General features: G+C 42.2%; 1 protein-coding gene across 2 annotated transcripts in view; it reads right to left on the reverse strand.

Moving 5' to 3' along the window:
* The window catches only part of notch2 (notch receptor 2), a 40,405-nt gene extending 23,605 nt beyond the window's left edge, over positions 1 to 16,800 (reverse strand). For both annotated transcript variants that reach the window (XM_031726759.2, XM_031726758.2), the window contains exons 1-2: positions 16,047 to 16,800; positions 4,751 to 4,832 (exon numbers count right to left, since the gene is read on the reverse strand). In XM_031726759.2, the coding sequence (XP_031582619.1) occupies positions 4,751 to 4,832; positions 16,047 to 16,119 (155 nt within the window). In that variant the 5' untranslated portion in view covers positions 16,120 to 16,800. The remainder of the gene's footprint in view (positions 1 to 4,750; positions 4,833 to 16,046) is intronic.
* Positions 16,801 to 22,251: the final 5,451 nt, after the last annotated feature.

The raw sequence follows: 22,251 nt of genomic DNA on the forward strand, positions 1-22,251 counted from the left end.
CCGCTGCTTTGTAAGTCTTCCTCTTTCTGAGTGAGAGGTTTGAACCTACTTAAGGTTTGCAAGCAGCAGCAGTTTATATTTTACACTGATCACACTGACTGCACACTTTCTTGATTTGATTTCAGCTTCCCAAATCATGGGACTATCAGCTTTTTAAAGCCCTCATCATAATCTGATTATCTACTCCCCCCCAACTTGCTCACACACCAGACGAAATAAAGGAAAATGTGATGACAGTGGTTCATACTCTGTGATAAGTTAAAACAATGCTTTGTTGAAGCCATGAAGCATGTCTTGTGACATTTTTGGGCCTCTAAGCACACACTCAAGGGCTGCGCTGAGCTTCATCTTGACTATCAAATATTAAATCTAAACTTCAGACCTCTCCATGGGTGCCAGCATGTGAACTTGCCCGGGGCTTAAGGTGCCCTAGACTTTTCTGAGACACACAGACAGAGTACAAGTACAAGCACACGCACACAAAGAAACTCTTATCACTATGGCTCCAGTCTCAACCACATCTACAGTGTTGTTAGCTCGGCTGTGGGAAGGAGATAAGTCTTGGGAGAGCAAGAGTGGGAAATCACTGCTGTGGGTTCCAATCTCCAGCTTGAGGGTTTGTTGAGTTTAGTTTGGATCATATGCCTAACGCAGTTAAAATCTGTGTGCGCCTGATCGAGGAGCGTGGTTTGGAGGAGTGTAAGGGTGAATCAGGAAGGAACGAGTGGTTTTAAAACATTACTTCTTTCCCACATTTTCTCTTTGTCTGCATTTTCTGTGATATGTACTCACACCCCCCCCAAAAAAAAAGTTAATGTGAGGTAGCAAACCTTAATAAAGCTCTCCAAGTCCACAGACACAAATGGGAGATGACGCAGGAATTACTAAATAAGGCCAGTGGGTGAAGAGCTCAACAATAACGATCCTGGAAAATAGTCTAAAAAGAAATATTCAGCACTGATGCCATGGAAAGATTAAGAGGCCAAATGCCATCTAGTATATCCCTGAACTAGTGGGAGGGACTTAGGATAAATGAGTGACAGTTTGATGAAAGAGGCATAGCAAGAGGGAAATTACACTCCCCTCTTCACTCTTCCCTTCCCCCCTCTCTCATCATTAGTAAGGAGTTGTGCTCCAAGGTACTACTCCTCAAATTACCTGAAAAGAGACATCCTCTTTTGTTTTGGCCCTCTCGCTTCCTCCGTCTGCCTCGCGGGCTAATTCTACCTGTCAGATCAAAAAGGCAGCAGGTCTACACAACACAGTAACGCTCCCCTCACCTTTAAGAAAAGGTTTAAAATGTAAAGGCGGGAGAAAAAAAAACAGGAGGGAGAGTTCATCAGTTTGCAGCATGACCCAGCGGAAGACACAGATTGTGTTCCGGAGGTTAAAATGCCATAACAACAATGATCTGTGTAGTCTCGATCTCGCTTGAACCTCTCAGGTAATAACTAGAGTGTGAGTCAGATGGCATGTGACCCTCATGACTCCGCTGTGGCCCACAAACATGACCAAAGTTTCTGTTCTGTTACCTAATATACTGATAGGTAACATCCATTTAGAAATGTCTATCCGGGCACACTGGCATGCACAAATCTGCACAGTGAATTACTCATGACTTTCACGCCCAAAGCTGATGGCTTGTAGTGTCACCGGTTAGACAGCTTCTGTGCTTTTTTGCACCCTGCCCTACATGCCAGCCAACGGGCCTCTCCCATCCACTTTGACTTACTCTCACAACCATGTGCACGTCCAAAACTCATGATTTAAAGAGAGAGGGTGTTAAAAAAAAAATAAAAAAAAAATCTCAAGACTTTTCAGATGCTGCGTTCAGCAACTACCATTATTTTAAACTGTACTTCCTATAGTACAGCAAAAAGAAAACTGTAGTTTTCTTTCTTTCATTTCTTTTACTGAACCGGTTTTACACTTTCCAGAATTAAGAGGATGTGCAGGATCTCAGCAGAAACGAGGCAAACTGAAAAAGTACTGCACGTGCAGAGAGGAGGTGTGGAGGTTCGAGTATTACTGTTTCACTCTATGCACATTCACTCTTTCAAATAAGGTGAATGAAGCTTATAGATTCTCTCCTTCTGCAGTAAAAACGGTTAATCATAAGACCCTTTCTGAAACAGTCGGGTGCTTCGTTTGCCCAGTTTAACCAGAAGGGTTTTTCAAAGTTTGCTGTTTTACCAAATTACTTCTAGAAGCCAGTCTCCCGTAACAACCTCTGGACATGTATTCAGAGAAGTATTTTTAAGCCATTATGTATGGGAAATAAAAAATAAATAACATGATGAAAACCACCAAGGACTCGCACATAATGTGTGCACAATGTTATAATCATGACGTAGGAAATGTAGAGTTGGTTCATGATATGGATACAGTGAGGAAATAAAACTATAACACATAAGTACCTAGATCTTTACTACAACAATGAACAGATATGGCTGCTCCTACAATGCTGAAACTCTTTTGAACCTCTACTGTATGCATGCAATGACAGGACTGAGTTAAATGTATCAGGATTCAGCTGATAATTGGCTCTTTAGGAACAACTGCAGGCCAAATGTCCTCTTTGTCTTTAAGGATCTCATACTTGTAAGGAACTTGTAATGTCTCTATATGTACTACCACAGCAGTAATACAGTTATGACAATTAAAGACAGGTTCACAGCTAGTCTTTATGTCTCTTCTGTAGAAAGTAACCAGATAAGAAATTTTACAATATCACAGCTAACACAGAGCATGAACTTTGTAAGGAAACGAGTTTTTCATGAGCCGGATTCACACACTCACACTCGTCCATGCTGCTTGTGAAACTACGGGAAATGCATATTCCAAAAATGTTTTCATGCTGTGAAGAAACAAAAATAAATATTTCAAGCACCCAGCATGCACCCAGCATGAGCCTGTCATATTAATTATCTGTTGACCTCTGGCATGATCCATGTGACATAATTAAGCAGGTCCAAGTCAAATAACCAGAGTGACTGTTTACTTACAACCGGCTGCCTTTAATACACTGAGGAGACTAATAGGGACATAATTAGATTTTTTGCACAATGAGCCTTTTGACTGACAATAAAACGCAGTTGCGACCAGAAAGCCTGGACAGAGGAAAGTGTGTGCCTTCATGTGCACATAAGTGTGCATGTTGTTCATGTTTGCTTCAGACAGCAGAAAAACTGTCCGACTACCTAATCAGTCTAACAGTAGGCCTGTTCTCTGTCAGCTGACTTTCTAAACTGAGAGACTTCTCTTTTTGTCTCTACAGGGCAACATTGCTTTCTACAGTTTAATCTTATTGTCAGGATCACTTAAATCAGAGGAAAAAATACCAACTCTGTGGTCAGGAGAGGAAAAACTTAGCTGAGGAGGAATGGTGAATAAAGCCAGGCTTCTCAAAAATGTCCAATATTAGTCGCGTTGTAGAAGAAACGTAAAAATACAATATTATAACCTGTAACCACAGTTAAATAGCAGTAAAGTAATAAACAGCATCATAAAAATAAAACCTAAAAGGATGTGGTCAAGCCTTAAAAGGCTGCAAATGATTTAAGATATGCATGCCAATGAATACCAGCAGAAATGTCAAATTAAATGAAGCCATATTTAACTCTGTGCATGTTAATGGCACAGTTCTGAAGTTGGGCGATTTTGTTTTCTAAGCTTGGTTTGTAAAAATACACTGACCACCACTATTTAGATGTTCTTCCTCCATCTGAGAAATATCTGTAAAACTAAAAACTGCCTATCTTTAGATGTTAGATAATGCCTTGATGTAGCAATATCTCCTCACGTCCCCTATGCATGCGTCTCTTTTCTCATCAACACAAAGCACTAACAAACTGGTGTACACCGAGATAGGCAGCTGTACAATAATGTGTATCTTTCCTCCAAACAGACAGGAAAAAAAGGTGAAACACATTAAGGAATGTTGCTTTTGTTGTCGTCCCTTCTTGCACAAGTAGCAGTGTTTAAATTCCACAAACTCTGGGAACAGACGCACAGCAGGATTCTCATCACATTTAATGAAATATGATCAGCTTCAAGAACCAGCGATGGTGCATGTGTGTTTGGAATTTGGCTTGGGAGTGGCAATGCAATTAAAAACACTACACAGTCTTAATTACAAACTACCCTATGCTGTCAGAAAGTGGAAGGCTTAGATCAAGCAGCCCATTGGACTCCTTTACGCTGTGGGCCTTTCTCTGGTCTGATTACACCAAGGCTACGAGGAGACTCATTCACAGGTTGTTTCAAGCTTCAGTTTAATTTTTTTGTCCTAGTTTTTTCTCCTGTAATAAAAATGTTACCACCCTTGACATCCCACTCAAATCAAAAAACAAAAAAAAGAGAAAGAAAGGTGGGCAGTAAAATGTGTTAGCAGAGCCTGGAGCGATCAATTCTACAGAAACACAAGAGAGAGTAACAAAACCCCTGAAATGTCCCAGAAATAAAATCTTGGAGGTGGAAATGTGTGTGTTGGTATTGTTCCCAGTACTTTGTCAGACAGAGCGGTCTTTTATTCCCCCAGTCGTGTCTGAGCAAAACCTCATGGTCCCATGAATAGACTGGGGTTGATCTAAAACCCCCTTTTTTCCTGCCTTGGCTTTCACATCCAATAGTCCCCTTATGAGGCATGTCTACTGCTGTGCTCACACTTTGTGATGAGTGTTGTTAAAGTGTGTGCACCACGACTTAAACTAAAGGTGTAGCTGTTGCAGGCCCGGCCAGTGGATCTTACCTGCAGTACTCAGTTCCATTGCTGAATTTCAGGCATGTAGCGTTGTTTATACAAGGTGCCTTATCATCTACACACTGCAGGGCTGCAAGAGACAAGAGGAGAGTTTTAAGACCAGAAAGGCACTTCATATCCACAACACTTTCTAAATAAATGCCAATGCTAAGCCAGAGCATCCACTTATAAACCAATCTGTGTTGTCATCTATCATGCATGTGCAACATCTTCATATTATAAGAGTAAAGAGTAGTAACAGTTTTCTCAGTGAAATGTGAACATTTGTATAGGCTGAAAATAAATGCTCTAAAATCTTGCCAGGTAAAGGAGAGACATGTCTAATTCTCAGTTTCCAACAAACCCCAGAGTCATATCCCCAGATATGATACTGGTACTGTAGGCCAGCGATCCCCAACCCCCGGGCCATGAACCGGTACCGGTCTGTGAGTCTTTTGGTACCGGGCCGCAAGAGTTGAGGCTCAGGTGTGAAATTTATGGGTTCGCTGCTCTAGGCAGCATATGCACTCATAACTCTCCTCTGAGTCACTGATGAGAGAGTCAGAGATACTTTGTATTTGAGGGGATGGGGGTGACTGAGGAATAACCGGTTTGCACAACAATGTTATTGTGGTTTTTTTTGGACCACAGGAGGAAATTCTTCCAATTAAATGAAGCACGGATCAACATAGAGGTTCCATTCAAAGAATTCAAATTGAGTAATTTCACAGTGAAAACACCTAAGTGTTATCCTGCTTATGTTATCATTTTGTTTGAGAAGGCTGGCACAGCTGCTGCTGTGAAATCACATGTGTACCTTGGCCTAACATTAAACCTTTGTACTAGGGCTGCACAATTAATCGTTAGAAAATCGCGATCTCAATTCATACTTATGTGTGATCTCATTTCCAAATGACAACGATTTTTAAAAAAAAAGAGAAAAAAAAAAGGTGACGATTGTACCGCATTTTGATCCGGGACATAATCTGCATGAAAACAAGCGCTCACTCTTCCTGCTCAACAAATGACAAGGGCGGAGCCTTATACCACGTAATACCGAAGCCAGCTGGCAGGGAAAAAACGGGGGATTTAGGAAAATGATCAACACCCTAGACAAACGCTACACAGTGCCGTCCCGCAACTATTTTTCAAATGTTGCACTACCTGCTCTATACACGCAGTGTCGAGCAATGGTGGAAACGGAATTACAAGCAGTACAACATTTTGGGGCAATGACAAAATGTGAGACATTTATTGTTTTTATGTTCATTTATTGTTTTTATGTTCAGTCTCAACTGTTACGAAGTTGATGTGCAGTTAATAAGTGCAATAAATATTTATACTGGAAAAGAAAATCGTGAGAGAATCGTGATCTCAATTCTAAGCAAAAAAATCGTGATTCTCATTTTATGCAAAATCGTGCAGCCCTACTTTGTACAAACGTAACTGTAACATTAGCAGGCTACTCAGTAGGCATCCCAACATTTCAGTTTTTATCTTAACAACACAATATAATTTTACCGTTCTAAATAAATGACTTGCCACTATGGCAGTTTTTTTTTTTTATGACATAATGTCTCTTTTTGTTTTGAGGAAGGAATCATTCAAAAACATGACTAGGCGTTGGCTGGACTCACTGAGGTTGTCCCAGCGCCACCTCTTACCATAACCACACACGTCTAATGGCTGAAGCAAACCCACTGCATCGAGGAATATCCACTCCCCTTCTATGGGGGTATTTTTAAGGAGCTGACCCAGATGTACTCTAAAAGTGTCAGAGTTTTCTGTTAATAACATAACTATCACAGCTTTGAGAAAAAACACAAGTTAACAATTAGCTGTACTGCTGTTAGTCCTTGTCTGTTAAATGTGTTGGTACAATGATGGGATAACTGTTCATAATTTTCATTCATGACTTCCTGTTTATGACTGTCTAAACACAGAAATACATGACATGACAGCAAAAAGTATTTTCATGCATATCAAAGAAGTAGCATTGGTAAATGACTCAAATGTTCCTCAAAGGTGGGGAGCCCCAGCTTTGCTTGCACTCTTTGAAATTCAAAAGTGAGTATTTAAAACTCGTTCAGGTTTCTCCCCATTAAATGGTAACACCACCACAAACGCACACTCTCCCCTGTGAGGGAAACCCTCCAAGCAGAACTGCAATTTTTTCCTTCCTGCCCTGCTACAGAGACACAAGGCGGGGGGCTCGCAACTCATCTCTCCAGCTATGCGGAGGCAGTCTGAAATCAGGCAGTGGTCACAGACACACAAAAATGAGCGTTGATGAAGACAACAAAGACCATCTCTCTCCACACTATTGAGACACTCATAACCAGACACATCAGCCATTGTGCAGCCTTCGAGCCGCCAGAGACACATTGCTGAGGAGGTCTTCACGCACACCACGCCAGCCCAACATGCCAGACAGAAGTGTGGTGTTCTCTGCCTTTATTTGTAAATGTGATATGCTAGCTAAATCAAGGAGGCCATTATTTAACATCTGTGATTAATTAAGCAGAACTGTCATAAATTATTAGAAGCACTTGTATAAATGTTTCTTAGCACTTTGCTTCATTTATAGTCTCACATGTTTGGTGGTTATACGATGCATCCCCACTCTGCAGAACAGAGCTCTTTTTACAAAACTGAGGGTAGGTCAGCTGATTTAGAAGAAACGCCAACAATGTCTTCACAAAACAGTCATTGCATTACAGGAAGTGCGCTCAGCAGTGGTGTTATTTCCTGAGTCTAGATTAATCACAGTGTCACTCAAGTTAAAAAGCCACGAGGGCAGTAATGACATATAATCCTGTTTATTATGATTATTTTATTGATAAATTTGCACACAGCTTATTTGAAAGTGCTGTGCATTCACTGTCTGGTCCAAGAGACTTATGCTTCAGAGTGAGGCTGATGGACATAGCACATTAGACACGGGGATATCGTACATAAACCACAGTGAAATTTATAATCCCAGCAGGCATGCACACACACATGCTACCCACGATATGCACACTTGCACAGGCATCCACTGCACTTCAGTGTGAGTTGAAATCAGACTGCTGCTGCTGTATGACAGACCGCAGACTATATCGCGCTATTTTGGGACCACTTCTGTTGACACGCAGCGTCTGCGCTTGCCCTGGTTAAAAATCATGCATACATATTAACACAATGAAGAAAATCCACACTTATGTGGTTAAGACATGTGACCCTAGGGTTTTTTCTGTTTTGATCACTTTTAAGTCATAATGTGAGGTAAAAGTCATGTTTTATCTGCTTTTATAGAAGTAATTACAAAGAATTCCACTTAGCTAACACCGGCTACTAGTCCTCTAGGAGACAGCTTTTCTGTGTTTTGCTGGTTAGTTCTTTAGTTGAGTGAATAGAGGATGATGAGCTGAGAAGACGGGTGTATGAAGGCAGATGGAATGAAAGAATGGAAGCATGAGAGCAAAGACCGGAAAACTGTGCTCTCATCCCCCGACTGGTTTGACGAGCTTCCCATACAAGCTGTCGTAATGCCAGATGCAATGATCTTACCAGATTTGGGACAGCCTGCCTCTTATTACGCCATTTTAAAAAGCGCACACACACACAGCTGAATTACCCGACGCTACACAGGTTACCAATTCCCTGACGAGAAGGTTGGAAAACAGTTTAGCAATCCGTTTTTCCAAAATAAAAACAATTGGTTCACACACATTCATATGACTGATGAGTGTATTGTAATCCAGACTGGTAACATTGTATCCCTTCCACCTAGTCGTTCTCACACTTTACTATCAATGATCCATGGACAGGAACATTTCCCAGGAATGAGAGCCTTGATAAGACTCGATCGACAAAGTCAACAGTGAAACTACCGCCAGATGTGGTGAGCTGTGAAGGAACACACAAGTTACCTGACTGAATGCTCATGAGTATTTGGATCCTTGGAACAAAAGCCCTTGTTCATTTTCTCACTTGCTGCTACCTTATCTTCAAACTGTGTGTGTGTGTCCGCGTGTGTGCGTGCGCGTGTGTGTGAGTGAGTGTTTAAAGAAGACGGCAAAGCATGAGTGGAGTACAAAAGCAGATTTATAGACTGTGCAGCGTGATAAGACTGGGAGCAGTTGGGAGTGATCCCTGGTGATGGAAGCTGACTCTGTACAGGTGCCTTTGTGCAGATTATTCTTCAAACTGTCCTCATGCTTTTAGCATGTTAACATCATTGCACACTCAAAACTGTAAGAGGCTGCACAGAAATAAGTTGCAATAAGTTGCATAGAGAACAGCACACAGCACGTACCTTATTTAAACTTGTAAAATGGATCTGTTATTGGAATGGCACAATACCAGAAATATAGTATTATTACATAATAGTAGTCAGTACTATCCAAACTCCTTTCTTAAAACGTTGTTTCAAAAGGTAGACTTAAATGTTAGCACAGTTACAGAGTAGCCTGCTAATGCTACAGTTACATTATGTTAGCCTCCTAAGTTTTTGATGTTAGCCATTTCAAACATTTCAGCCTAAGGAACAAAGCTGATTTCTCAACAGCAGTGCCAGCTGTCTCAAAAAAAGGGTAATGTGCATTCTGGATGTTGTTACTGTGAACTGAAACTTATTCAATTGAATTCTTTGAACAGACCTGGATTCTGGACTGGTTTAGCTTTGCTAAATCTAAGTAATTCTTCCACTGGTTCAAAAATCACGATAACATCATTTACCTGTTGCCTTTTGCAAATCAATTATCATCTCTTGGTATTTTGTGCAAACTCTAGTTGAGCATATGCAGTGCTGCAGTGAAAAATTTGCATGTTGATCCAGGCATCCAGTTTTCATCAGTAACAGTCAAAAGAGAGGCTAATGAATACACACCGCCTACCACAAATTCACTTGACCTGGGAAAAACAGCTACTTGTGCCCTTTCACGGGGTAGACAAAAGCCAGGTTTGTGGATTTTAGAGGCTTTTATCAACCATGAAAGGAGTTCATCCATAATTGAACCAGCTGTGATTATAGTGGGTGTAAAAAAAGACTTCACAATTACCTGATGTCATGATGTAATATAACTCTGTCAGCTGTCAGGTTTTTTTAAAGTTGGCCCTGTACCAGTAAAGCTGTTTGCTGCTAATGTTTAACTTGTTCTAAAATAAGAAATCCCTGCACTGCACTTTTTGAGTTTCAATGTATTTAGTGTGCTGAGAAAAGGCAAGCTCATCATTGTTGACACAGTCATCTTTTAGCATTATTGTCACCTCCAGATGACACTAATTAGTCTGTTAAAAGCCTTTTCAGTCACTGGCAGCATTCTTTCACAGTGACACCGGTCACGATGGTGAAGAGTCAGACATAAACACAACAGTGGCCAAGGGAGCAGTGATACAATCGGGGCTTATTACAGTGGCAGCAATCAGTAATGTTGGCACCGACTCTGGTGGAAGTGTCACAAAATTTTGGAACATGAGAACGTCACTATGAGCTGTGGTCACACAATGTGTAACACAACCTCCAAGAGAGAAATCTCACTTCTGGAATTGGAAATAGTGAAAATGCTTGAAACACAGGACAATGTCTCGCATATTAGAAAAGTAGAAATGTAAGATAATAATATATTAATATACAGATATTACTGCCATCAGGAAATTCTCCAAAAACAACTGCTTTTGGATATTTTTTTTTAGGTGAGCTGAGCAACTCCCACAGCAGACAGTCGCAGTTGTAATCAAAATGCCCCTCTATTACTGTGACAGCATGTAGTTCAGGGGTGAAAGTGACACTCGCACTGATGTGATGTGCGGTTGATACACTCTCCCCGTATCACACCACACACTATGTGGCAACCTAACAGAGGAGCTTTGTAGGCCGACTGCTGCTGATAAGAAAAAGACAGAAAAGTAAGACGGACTGTACAAGCAGGACACTGAGCAATCACAATCCACCTTTATGCTCTGCACAGCTTATACCACACGTCTAAAACATGTTAAACAAGACATTTCTCAGTGGTTATGTCCAGCAGGCTGTCGAGTTCAGAATGCACTCACTCAAACCGATGTGCTCTTTTAAGCTTCCTATATTTTCATGTGAAAGCCCTAAAAGCTAAAAACGTTGAGACTTAAATGTAACAAAAATCTATGTAAAGAAAAGCCCGAAACCACAGTGCAAGTGGAATCTGGCTGGTGGTGCTCACTTTATAAGTCACCATAACAGGTCCCTAAAGAGCTCGTACGAGAAGAGGGAAGAAAAAAAAGACGAATAGGTAGTGACACGGAGGGAGGGAGAGGAGATGAGACAGAGTTTGAGCTAATAGCTGTGGATTGATATGGGGAAGTAATTATGAAACTGCAGACAAAGACACCACACGAATGAGTGTCCCAGAGTACTGGCAAATACCCATACAGCCGAGGGCAGGAAGTTGTTCGCGCTGAGTGAGGAAGTAACCCCATTTCCTGGAATTGCTGTACAAGCCTCCATATCCAGCAGGCCAAGCAGTTGTCATGGTAACGTGCAATAAAATACCCTTAGCTCAGCATGTGCGGTGGGAGACAAAGCACAAACTAAACACTGTTACCCTTAGGGAAGCTTTACTGGCCCACACAAACAGTGGCGGTAGTGAGCATGCAGACCAAGCACGGGCTTCAAGGCTCAAGTCTTCTAGGTCTGCTTCAGACGGAGGGTGGTGTCATACAGGAAGACACAGTAACATGCTTAACTGGGATGTCTGGAGCTGATCTTGTGTATTTTTATCAGGAGAGATCACTGCACATTTAAATACAAGGCTATCTGTAATAAACTACTGAGGACTACATCCAGAGCATTGTTTAATGCAACTCTGACCACACCAGCTGTCCCAAAACTTTCACTGCCGTCTGTTAAATCACTGAAAATATTTTATGAAGCCATTCATTAGAAACGCATGGGTGAACCACCGACTAGCACAAAGCATTTAAAGTAGTCATTTGCTTTAATTGATGAAAATTAGGTTAAGATGGAGGACAAAAATCCTGGGAAAAAATGATTCAGTAATTATCCCACTGACCAACCAACTGCCTCGCTGCTTTTTACTGCCTGGAAAAGTTGGACGAGCCTCAACTGAGCGTACAGAGCGGGGCCGAGGTGTTTTTGTACAGCTGGACAGCAGGATACAGCGCTGGATCGCTTTCTCAGCGTGTGTGTGTGTGTGTTTTGAAGGGAAAAAAGAAAGAAAGAAACAAGGAGAGTAATCCAGACAAGACAAATTTAGGGACTTTCCCTTGATCGTTCAGAATCTAGTGGAAAACAATCTGACCTTGCTTCCCTACTTCTACCACTGTGTGCAAACTTATCATATAGTAAATGTATTTTAAGTTATTTTAAAGCTCATCTTTAAATAAGAAAATTTTCATTTTGTTTAATTAGGTATTTTTCTAAATATACGCTGATTGCTATTTGATTCCAGCAACATGTTAAGAGAGTGCAAAGTGAGCAGACTGATTTCTGAAGGTTTGAAAGTAAAATGTTTCCCATACTTAAATCGCTCATCTGTTTGAGACATCCTTCGTTACTTTTGGTTTCCTGATGTAGCAGATGTTTTCAATATGTGATGGGTCTGGACTCTGGTACTACAGAGTAAAGCTCCTGGAAAACTCAAAGGATGTGGTTTGGCACCGTCTCGCTGAAACACGCAAAGCTTTTCCTGAAAAAGATGCAGGCTGTGCGGTGAACCTGTACATCAATTAGCATTAATGGTGCCTTCACTAACGCACAAGTTACCCGTGCCATGTGAAGTAATGTGGTAAAGATGCTGGCTCTGTTTAATTAGTTATGAGCAGTTCTGCTGGTGCTGTTCCTTATGTCAGTTTTTTTTTGTTTTTTTTTGTTTTTTAAACTGTAGTGCATGTTTAGCTCAGACCGTGAGCTAAACACTCCATTGGTTTTCAATAACTCTAGGTGAATTTTGGTTAACGCCGTCTCCCATTTCAGAAGTAAAACTCTTTTTTTTAAAAATGTAATTTGTGCATAGGTGTAAAGATAACAGGTACCTGCGGTTGATGACTCGCTACAGCACTGCTAGACAAACTGATCACTGGAAGCGATCACAGTAACAAGTTTCTGATTAACTGAATATTAAACACAGGACTGAGACTAATGCTGTGGCCTGTTACGGCAAAGCATTTCTTTCTGAGCTTTTCCGTGTAGTTTCCCTCTGCCTCCGGTCTGATGTGCACCGCTTGGTTCATTACTCCATGCGCCCTGCCTGCCTGTCTCCAGGATTACGGGGCCGCGTTGGCCAAGGAATGCAGGCCGCAGTAATTCCCTGTTAATTTGCTAACCTGCTCAACAGTGCAGACACAACGCTTTGTAATCCCCTCGACCTTCACAGCCACAAACTCTGCCTGCTATAGTAATGGTGCATGTGGTTCATGTAGGGCGTGCACACAGCTTCATTCTGGTTTTTGCCTGAAGTGTATTTAATGTGCGTGGATCAAAGTCACTCAGACAAAACTGGTTTAGTAGGAATTGGTGGTTTGAGCAGTGCGCAGAACAATGGTGTCAAGCCCATAACTAGGACTTTCATCTTGACTGCTAACCAACTTCAAGACCATAACCACACCAAGTCTATAGATTTACATCTATTCTTTGGAAGGTAACTAGAGAGAGAGGCCACATTCACTGTATTCGTGCATGTAAATGCAAAACCAAATATATGCGGAAGACAGTGCCCTCAGAAGTTCCCACTGACATGTGTGGTTATCCAATTTTTTTTACTACTACAATAAACAAATAACATGGAGGAAAAACACACGAGGAAGAGCTGTGCAGCTACATGACTAACTTAACTGTATGCAATCTGAAATATGACCACAATAAAGCGACAGCAAATTTAGCTTACTGAGGCTGTGTGAGAAAGTTGGATTGTGTCACCGACAGGATGCTTCAATTCACTTTATTAGTAACACGACTACAGTGAGTAGGTAGGGCTGGAGATTAGCAAATAATGAAAAGCTATGGGCTGCTCAATAAACATCTTTGTTTTCCCTGCACTGGGCACAGGCTGCTGCAGATAAGTCATATTTCACACCAGGCGGCAGCTTGGGTCAGATGCAAGTAAACCGCGGGTGGTACAATCGCTGCTCTTTGTCAGCGTGTATGTACAATACAATACAAACGCACACGCAAATAGATACGCACACGCATAGTAGCAGTCTGCCGGTTGCACTGGGCAAGCCTTTGCAACCATCCACATGCCGGCAGCACAGGGGCAACACTGTGTCGTGTGCCACAACATCGGCACCTACGCTTCCTCGAGAATGAGAACTCTCTGGCCCCGACCGAGAATAAGGTCAAACCTTTGCGCCGTTTCCCCAGACTGAGCTGTGATTCGTGCTCTCCCGCTTCACATTAAAAGCTCTCAACCCACAATCATTTGGCAGGCTTTCATTGTGAATTAACTAACCTGAAACCACCTTCGTGCTATCAAAACAATCAAAATCTTTTAACGTGTCATCCTGTCACATGAATAGCTGACTTGCACGCATCAAAGGATGTGGCAAAGACAGCATCCAGACATTATGAAGCTTCATTACTGGCAACAAATGAGATCAAAAACGAGGACGACTGACTGTGGTGCAAACAGCATGTGAGAGAGGGAGGGAGAAACAGAGAGGGAGGGAGGAATGTCAAACACCAACAACATTCCTGTGCTTCTCCTTGCACTGCCTACAGCACTTTTACATTGTCTGTCTTCCTTTTGTGTAACTTCACTGTTCACAAGTCACCTATAATCCATAAAAAACCGTGAGAGAGAAGAGCAGGGTTGGAGCTCTGGGCTGAAAGGTTAGAAAAACATGTGGGACAGAAATCAATTCCCCCGCCTTTGTACTCTCTTTATGTAAAGGATGTAAAAAGAGTACAAAGGCCAGCAGGTTATTTTGTGTTTTCATGGCTCTCTGAGCCACCACTGAAACTAAGCAAAGAAAAAAAAAAGAAAAACAACAACACACACATTACAGTAAAAGCCCAGAAACACACTCCAGTGATCACAAAACTACATTCATTAAAAAAAGAAACACCAAAGGTCAATGATCAGGGTCATCTGTAGATGCAAAACATAACCACAGAAGAGCTCAGAATGAAGGTAAACCCATCTAACCCCAGCCACATCCCTGTGATGTTCACCAGTGAGCTGCATCTTATCTTAACCAGACGATGCAGCTGTGTTTACATACACAAATCATTGTCAACAAACTGTTATGTATTTCAGTTATATTTAAAGCACCAGTGTTTTCTAAAACAACAGTAAAAAATAAAATATAACCTGAAAACAAACTGGGCGATGCCAATACTGTTATGTTTTTGTTACCTGGGTATCACCTTGACCAAACCAGCAGGTAACGAGTTGGGTAACTGCGTTTCAACCAAAACGGCATCACTGTCTGTTTTTGTGGTAGACCTCCAGCCAGAGTCATTTTGCTGCTTTAAGCCAACTAAATAGAGACTTTAACTGCTTTTAAAGATAAGGGAGTGGCCAAAAACCAAGAAGAATTTACTGGTTAGGAAAAACTGAATAAAAGACAGGTGTGGGGGATGCTGATATTACCATTTATACTGAAAAATGTACATCGATGTATTTTGCACGCACATTCCTGCGAACTTCATTAACATTTTCAGTTCTTACACACAACCGCACTGTACACTCACATGACATTTAACCCCCAAATGCTGAAAAGCAACACCGCAGAAAGCGTATTACCGTCAGTGTGCGCTGACACCACTCTGTTAATTGAGCAGTCTAAACAAGATAAAGTGTCCATTTTGAATTCTTTCTCCAGCTCTCGCTGCTCAACATCTGGGCAGCGGTGCGACACAGCCGTGCGTTAGGCCGTAGTATTCGGATTAACTAAACCATAACGCCCTGAATTAGGCACAGGGGACGAGGTTGGTCCACATGGAGGTGTGAAGCCGTTCTCATTATTTTAAATCTAACGAATACAAAGTCAGCGGCCATGAGCACAGGAGAGTCCAGTCAAAGTAAAAGGTACCCAGCGTGTGTCTCAGAAGGCCACGGAGGAGCCCAGAAAACCCCCACCAAGTCACCTCAAACTTCGATTAAAACCTCTTCCATAACTCACCTCCGATATAAAGCTAGCCGAAAGAAAAGTTTATTTTTCTTTGTTTATTTTTTAAAAGAGTTAACAGGTTAAAACCGACCTCACCTAACTAGCTAGTGTAAAGAGATGCTAAGTGTGTCCGCAGATGCAGAGGCAACAAAACGTGATGACAAGCTGCCGGTAAGTAAAACACACCACGGCTTCGCCACAGCAACAAACTTACCTAAAGAGACCTGGATGAAGCAGAAGACAAAGGCCAGCGACTTCCCCGGGGAGAACACGGGTATCTGCTCCATTTTCTCTGTAAAATCCACATAAGGTCGCCAGCCCGAAGCTGAGCTGTCTCCCCGGACGGTTCGTCACTTCTCAGAAAGTTTGGCAGGAGATGGCTCAGGCGGGAAAAAGCAGACGTTTGAGATCAGCCGCGGACTCTGAACATGTCACGTTTTTTTCCTTGTACGTGTTTAACGAGCCGTCTCATTAAAACCGTTTAAAACTCATATAAAGTTAAAGTTGTGTTGTCGCACACGGCAGCGGCTCGCTCCTCCACCTCTCTGCGCTCACTCAAGGCACGGCCACCGAAGAAGCGCAGCACGTATCCTTCCGCCGGACGCCGCGAGGATCTATCGCGGAGCTTTAAAAAAAGACACTAAAACACGGTTAAAACACGGAGCTTAAATCCAAATTTAGCTTCCTTATAGCACGTGGAGAAAAACCGTGCCGCTTGATATTTGTTTTATCTCGGGAACGAGACGGGAGGAGGGTTTAGATGTTTTTCGCTCTGTGTCGCCGCGGCGGAGGAATTTTTTTTCTCATTTTTCTACTTCTCTCGAAGTCTGCTATGACTCAAAATTAACCCGTTCAATGATTTCTTCTCTTTTCTTTCTCCTCCCCGGGTGCTGCACGTTTTTTCCAGGTACGTCTGTGAACGCCCACACTTAAGCAGCGCTCTTCGTTACCGTTGCGGTTCTGCCCGGGCTTAGCTCCTCCGCGCTTTTCAGGTGTTTTGGGGGAAGAGAAATCTCGACTTTAAAGGTAAAACATCGGAGACTGAATGTGGATCAACAGTGACTTCTAGTGAGCTCCAAAAACACTTTTTGTTGCACGCCACCCTCCCTCCTTTTAATAAAAGGTGATTTTTAAAAAGAAATATACGAGCCTGTTTAAAATGATTTTAATTTTAAAACTCATTTAAAATCAGTATCATTGGACAGAAAGAGCTGCATAAGAAGCTACAAGTTTTACAGGTACACAGGTAGCCAGGAGCCTACATGTTTACCTACCAGAAGGAAAACATTTGAAAGGCAATAAATGCTTTGGGGATTTCAAACTGTTGCTTTGTTTTTCTTGGAAGCTTCATCACTCCTCCGTGCTCAGACAGGCCCATCACACTTGCTTTATAACCTGTTAGTGATCACAGAAATCCCAGACTCATTATCCCCTATCAGGAGGAATGATCCAGGTGTAAATCACAGGCTCATCACAATAACAAAGCAGTGTCTCATCCCAATGATTTGTTTGTCTTTACACCCCATTAGAGAAACATTGCCGAGCCTCCTGCTGCCACCAGCGGCCCTTTGTCCTCTATTCAACTCTGCTGAAAGGCCTGGAACCAGAGGAGAGCAAATTGATCTCCTCAGGGGTCCGTACTGACAATGCTTTTGTTGCTGCGGCCAATGTCAAGCTTTTGCTCTCCATGCATGGTTGGCTGTCAGGTGTTGGCACGACAACACACAGTTTGGTCAGAAGCTGTTTTTATTGACAAACCCCCGTCTCATGTTTGGTGGTTCTTCATATATATATATATATATATATATATATATATATATATATATATATATATACACACACACACACACACACACATCGCTCCCTTTGTGAGTAGATTCTGCATTCCCATTTCTTTCATTATGTCACTAAAGGCGATTAGTGAAATCCAGAATTTCTTATAAATATCATATTATAGCCAGCAGTGATATAAATCACATGAAAGGTTCACTTTGTCTGCAGCTCTGTTGTCCTAATGACGTCACCCCAGATGTGGGCTTCTGTAATTTAGGAAGGATGGCGTGAGAAAGGGTGTGGCTCTGCCTCATAACCAGAAAACACTGATTAGTTCCCCCTTGCCATTACTCTGAGAAAAGAATGCGTTAACACACAAGTTTGACATGATTTCAGAGAAAGCAGTAAAAAGTGAAAGAAAGCTTAGCCACCCTGATGTTTTAAACCACATTTTCTGAAACTAATCAGCAGCTTCAGCCTCAGGTCGCTTGTTTATCAAGAGTTTACTAGGCAACAAAAGAATGTAGTTACTTTGCCAGCGCTTCAGCTTTCATGCAGCACATTTTGGACCAACTTTGTCAGTATTAGTCTTTTGTATTTTAACTACCCTTGGCCTGGCTCAGAGCCACGAGGCCCTGCCACGCTGGTGAGAGCCACTTTCATCAGTGTTTGGGCTCTTCACGCCGATTTGAAACTCATCCGTCAAGGGTGACTCCAGCTGTCGGCTTGTAAAGCTGTGCTGCACACAGGGGACAGATAGTCATGACTGATTATTCCAGGGACAGTCTGTGCGTGATCTTGTCCACTCCCCTTAACCATAAACATGCCATCTTTCCAGAGCGTGACAGCCATGTGAAACCAAATCAGTGCCTGTTATTCAAGAAGAGTGTTACACTGCCTTTATGTTTGATGGTGGCAGATAGTATGAAGTGTGTATATGATGCCTTTCTATAATTAGTAGAGGCAGGAATCGATACGCTTTTCATTACCCGGCTGTGGCAGCTGATTTGCTTGCATCAACAGTTGTGCATAGCTGAAGTGGTTGCTGCATGTCGGTTCTGGATGCTTCTATATGCTTCATACTTACTGTGTAATTACACTATTGAGAACAGCACTCTTAAACCTCAGTGCAGTCCGTAAGCTTCCCTGAGAGTGTTGACAAGCTGGTATTTTGTGCAGGCTTTGCTGAGATGAGCCTGAACGTAGGTATGAAGCTCTCGTGACCTCTGTGCCTTTGTTAAGACACGTGCACATTTGCACAGGAAGCATCATTTATCTAATGCCATCTTTACAGGGTAAGCAGATCTAGCGGACAGGAAGCTGAGGGGGTATATTTAAGGTTGATTATCACCTGACTGACCCACTTTGACTGCCATAAAAGAGACAGCCTGCAGACAGCTTTACGTGTGTGACATGCGTGCCTCCAGAGGATAAAAGACCTGTGGATATATTGTCTTAAAGGTTACAATGAAATCGTCAGCCATGAGAGTGATCCTTCAGATTTCAGATCTCCCTGACGGAGATTGGCCACTCGTCAGGCCAACAAGATAAGACTCCACATGGTATCTTATTTACAGAGAGATATAAATCTGATAGAAGGGTTTCAAAATATTTAAACATTGTAAATAATTTTACTGTGTGAACTTGAGGTTATATGATCGAAATGTCAACAAAGAGGCAGATAATGCCCACGTAAGTTGAAAAGGGTCTCAGATCAGCATGGAATCAGTGTAATCATTTACTTGGTGAGACATGGGATAGCCTAGAGAAAGTAAACATACCAGTGGAAGTTGTTTTTTTTTTTTTACTGGCTTCATTTTGTTGTAAAACTTTAAGATGGGGACATCTTGACAAGCTCAACATACTAAGTGTAATTTCATAAACACTTGTAATCACTCAAAACCGATTTATTATGACTAAAACACTCATCAAGATAAAGCTGAGGCTTTACATTTTTTCTCATTGAGCTGATAAATCAGTTAGTGAGCACACACAGCTTAGCTGTTAGCAGTCTTCGGCTTTGGTCTCGAAGAACAAGTTATACTAATGCAGCGTTTGGCAGTGGCTGACCTGCTATTCTGTGATCAGGTCTGTGTGAGAAACTAAGATAGTGTGTATGATCAAATGTGTGCGTCACAGCGTTCCACGGCGGTCAAAGGTGGAGAGTCAGAGAGTGCGAAGTCACGATGTGGCCGAGCGTGATGTGGGCAGAAACTTCAGTCCCCGACGAGAGGAAGAGGGTTTGCTGGCAGAGAGGTGAGGAAACAGGTTATGAAGGAAAGGTGTGAGGAGGAAGGATGCATGCACGCGTATGAGAACACATCTTGTAAGTTGACCTGGGGCTCTGGCAGGGCCAGGTGGATAGGAATGTGCTGTTGCGTGTGGATGGGATCCTCCCTTGAGCGTCCCAGCGTGCCCACCGTCACCCCACACTAGCAGGCTATTTATATTGCACTGTGGGAAAATAACAGCCCCAGCAGTGTCATCTGGGCCCTGCAAGGTTTATATTGCCCGCCCAGAAGTACACGTATATAACACCATTCTTCCCAACTCCCCGAGTCACAAAGAGCAGAGACAAACTGGCATATTAGCTGTATATGTAAGCATTATTGAGTTGATTTAACTCAACTCACGAATGACAGTTTTTCTGTTTCTTTAATGCAGCGAAACAAGTTCACAAAGACGAGGGTTTGCAATGCATTTGAGTAATACTAGTTGGACACAAATTTAGAGCACTTTGATAGGATTTTAAATACATCCCCGGACACACCGCACATGCACATGAATTCTCACTTGTGGAAAGCAAACAGCCCTCAGTCTTCTAAAACGGAGCTTCTGGGATGAATATAGTTTTACTGTCGGCTGCAGAAAGTAAGAGTTAAACAAAAGCAGGCAATCAGGGCTAGGATCTAACATCTTAGCCACAAAGAAGCACAGATTGGAATAATATTTGAAATGTTAGTAGTTGTGTAGGTTGGTGTTAATTTTGACACCTCCTACAGTTTGCACTTCAGATAGGCGACGGATGGAAGTACGACTGAAACGAATGTGATCTGCTGTGGAAAAAATATAAAAAGGCTGTGTGACACTGCATTAAGCTCACTCTGAAGCACTGGGATTGAACCAAAACAATGATATCACCATATCACTTTTATGTAACATAACTGTGAAACCTTTATAAATGTAAAAGTATTTTAAACGTCAGAAACAAACCGAAGTTAAAAGTTAAAGTTTGGACCTCTGCAACCAAGTCTCTGTAACAACTGCACCTGTTATGCTGCTGCTGATATTTTGATCTGAGAGAAGTCTCAGCAACTCCAACCCAAGGTCGCCTAATCTATTAACACGTAGCACACAGGGACACGCAGACACACACAGTAATGTCAGAAGGAACACATAAACATACAGGCACCTAAATCTCAAACGTCGTCCATCACGTCCCGGTCATCCAGGCCCAGGGGTGCGTGTGGGTCAAACTAATCTAATATCCAACTAACAGGTTAAAGTAACCAACTCATACTCTGCGACATCATATGGTCACAAGAAACATGGATTTTGTTTGTAGGGTATTTTCTCCACACTGAGTGTACAAAATATGCACAGACCATATTATTTTTGAGTTCAAGTGACATGCTGAAAGTTATAGTGAGTGCAAAACTGAGTGTGTGTGGCATATCTTCCAGTGTTAACTGCATCATAAAGTCACAAGCCACTAAAAAGCAGGCACGGCTGGAATTCACAGTTCGGCCATCGCTTTCTCACAGTCACAGCTCAGGACTGCATGCATGCGACAATAATATCCTAGAGATGAATGAGAGTCAAGAAGAGACTGAGATACCTGTGCACTTCACAGCACATCATCATAAATCATTTTTGATCACTAAACTAATTAATTGACATTAAATTTAACATGGCTGAGCTTCCTCTTTTTTAACCCCCCCACTCCCGTCTTTGTTTAAGCCATATTTTTATACACCTTAAAGGCAGTTTTAGCACTCAGGATAAATATTTTGTGCTCTCAAAAGAGAATTTATGACTCTTTTACAGGTTTGCTCTTTTTCTAAATGGACGTGGAGTATTATTGTAGGGAAGATGTGAGAGCTCGTCATTGGTCTGCAATAAGGTGGTAAAGCATACACGGAGTGGAGAGTGGGCCCAGCAGGTCCACGCTGACCCCCTGTGAGAAGTTCCCGGTTCCCAGGACCCGGTGTGTACGTTTGTAGGGCAATAACTCATCAGGTCCCTTTACTTCCTCTTTCGGCCCTCTGTGTTTTATGACCCGCTCCTCTGCTGTACAGCTGCTCTCTCTGCAGCTTCCCCCTGGTCTGATTGGTTAAGACGGGGGTGTGAGGGAAGAGGATGATGGGGAAGAGACTGGGATGAGGTGGGAAGTTTGATGGAATATGTTTTATATTATGGCCTTTAGAGGTGACTAGCAGGCACATTATGAGAGTGAATTATCATTCTGCTTTCACTTCATTACAAACTATTTCTATTTGATTGACTGAAGAAATCAGATTTCCCAGTTCTTTTTAATTGTGAAGGACGAGCCTTTCTGTGTACTCTGAATATACTGGGAATGATACTTTAGCCCTTTAGACTGATTTAAACACATGCATATTGGTCAGCCCCCTGTTTTGCTTTAG

This window comes from Oreochromis aureus, linkage group 23 (assembly GCF_013358895.1).
Source record: "Oreochromis aureus strain Israel breed Guangdong linkage group 23, ZZ_aureus, whole genome shotgun sequence".
NCBI lineage: Eukaryota > Metazoa > Chordata > Actinopteri > Cichliformes > Cichlidae > Oreochromis > Oreochromis aureus.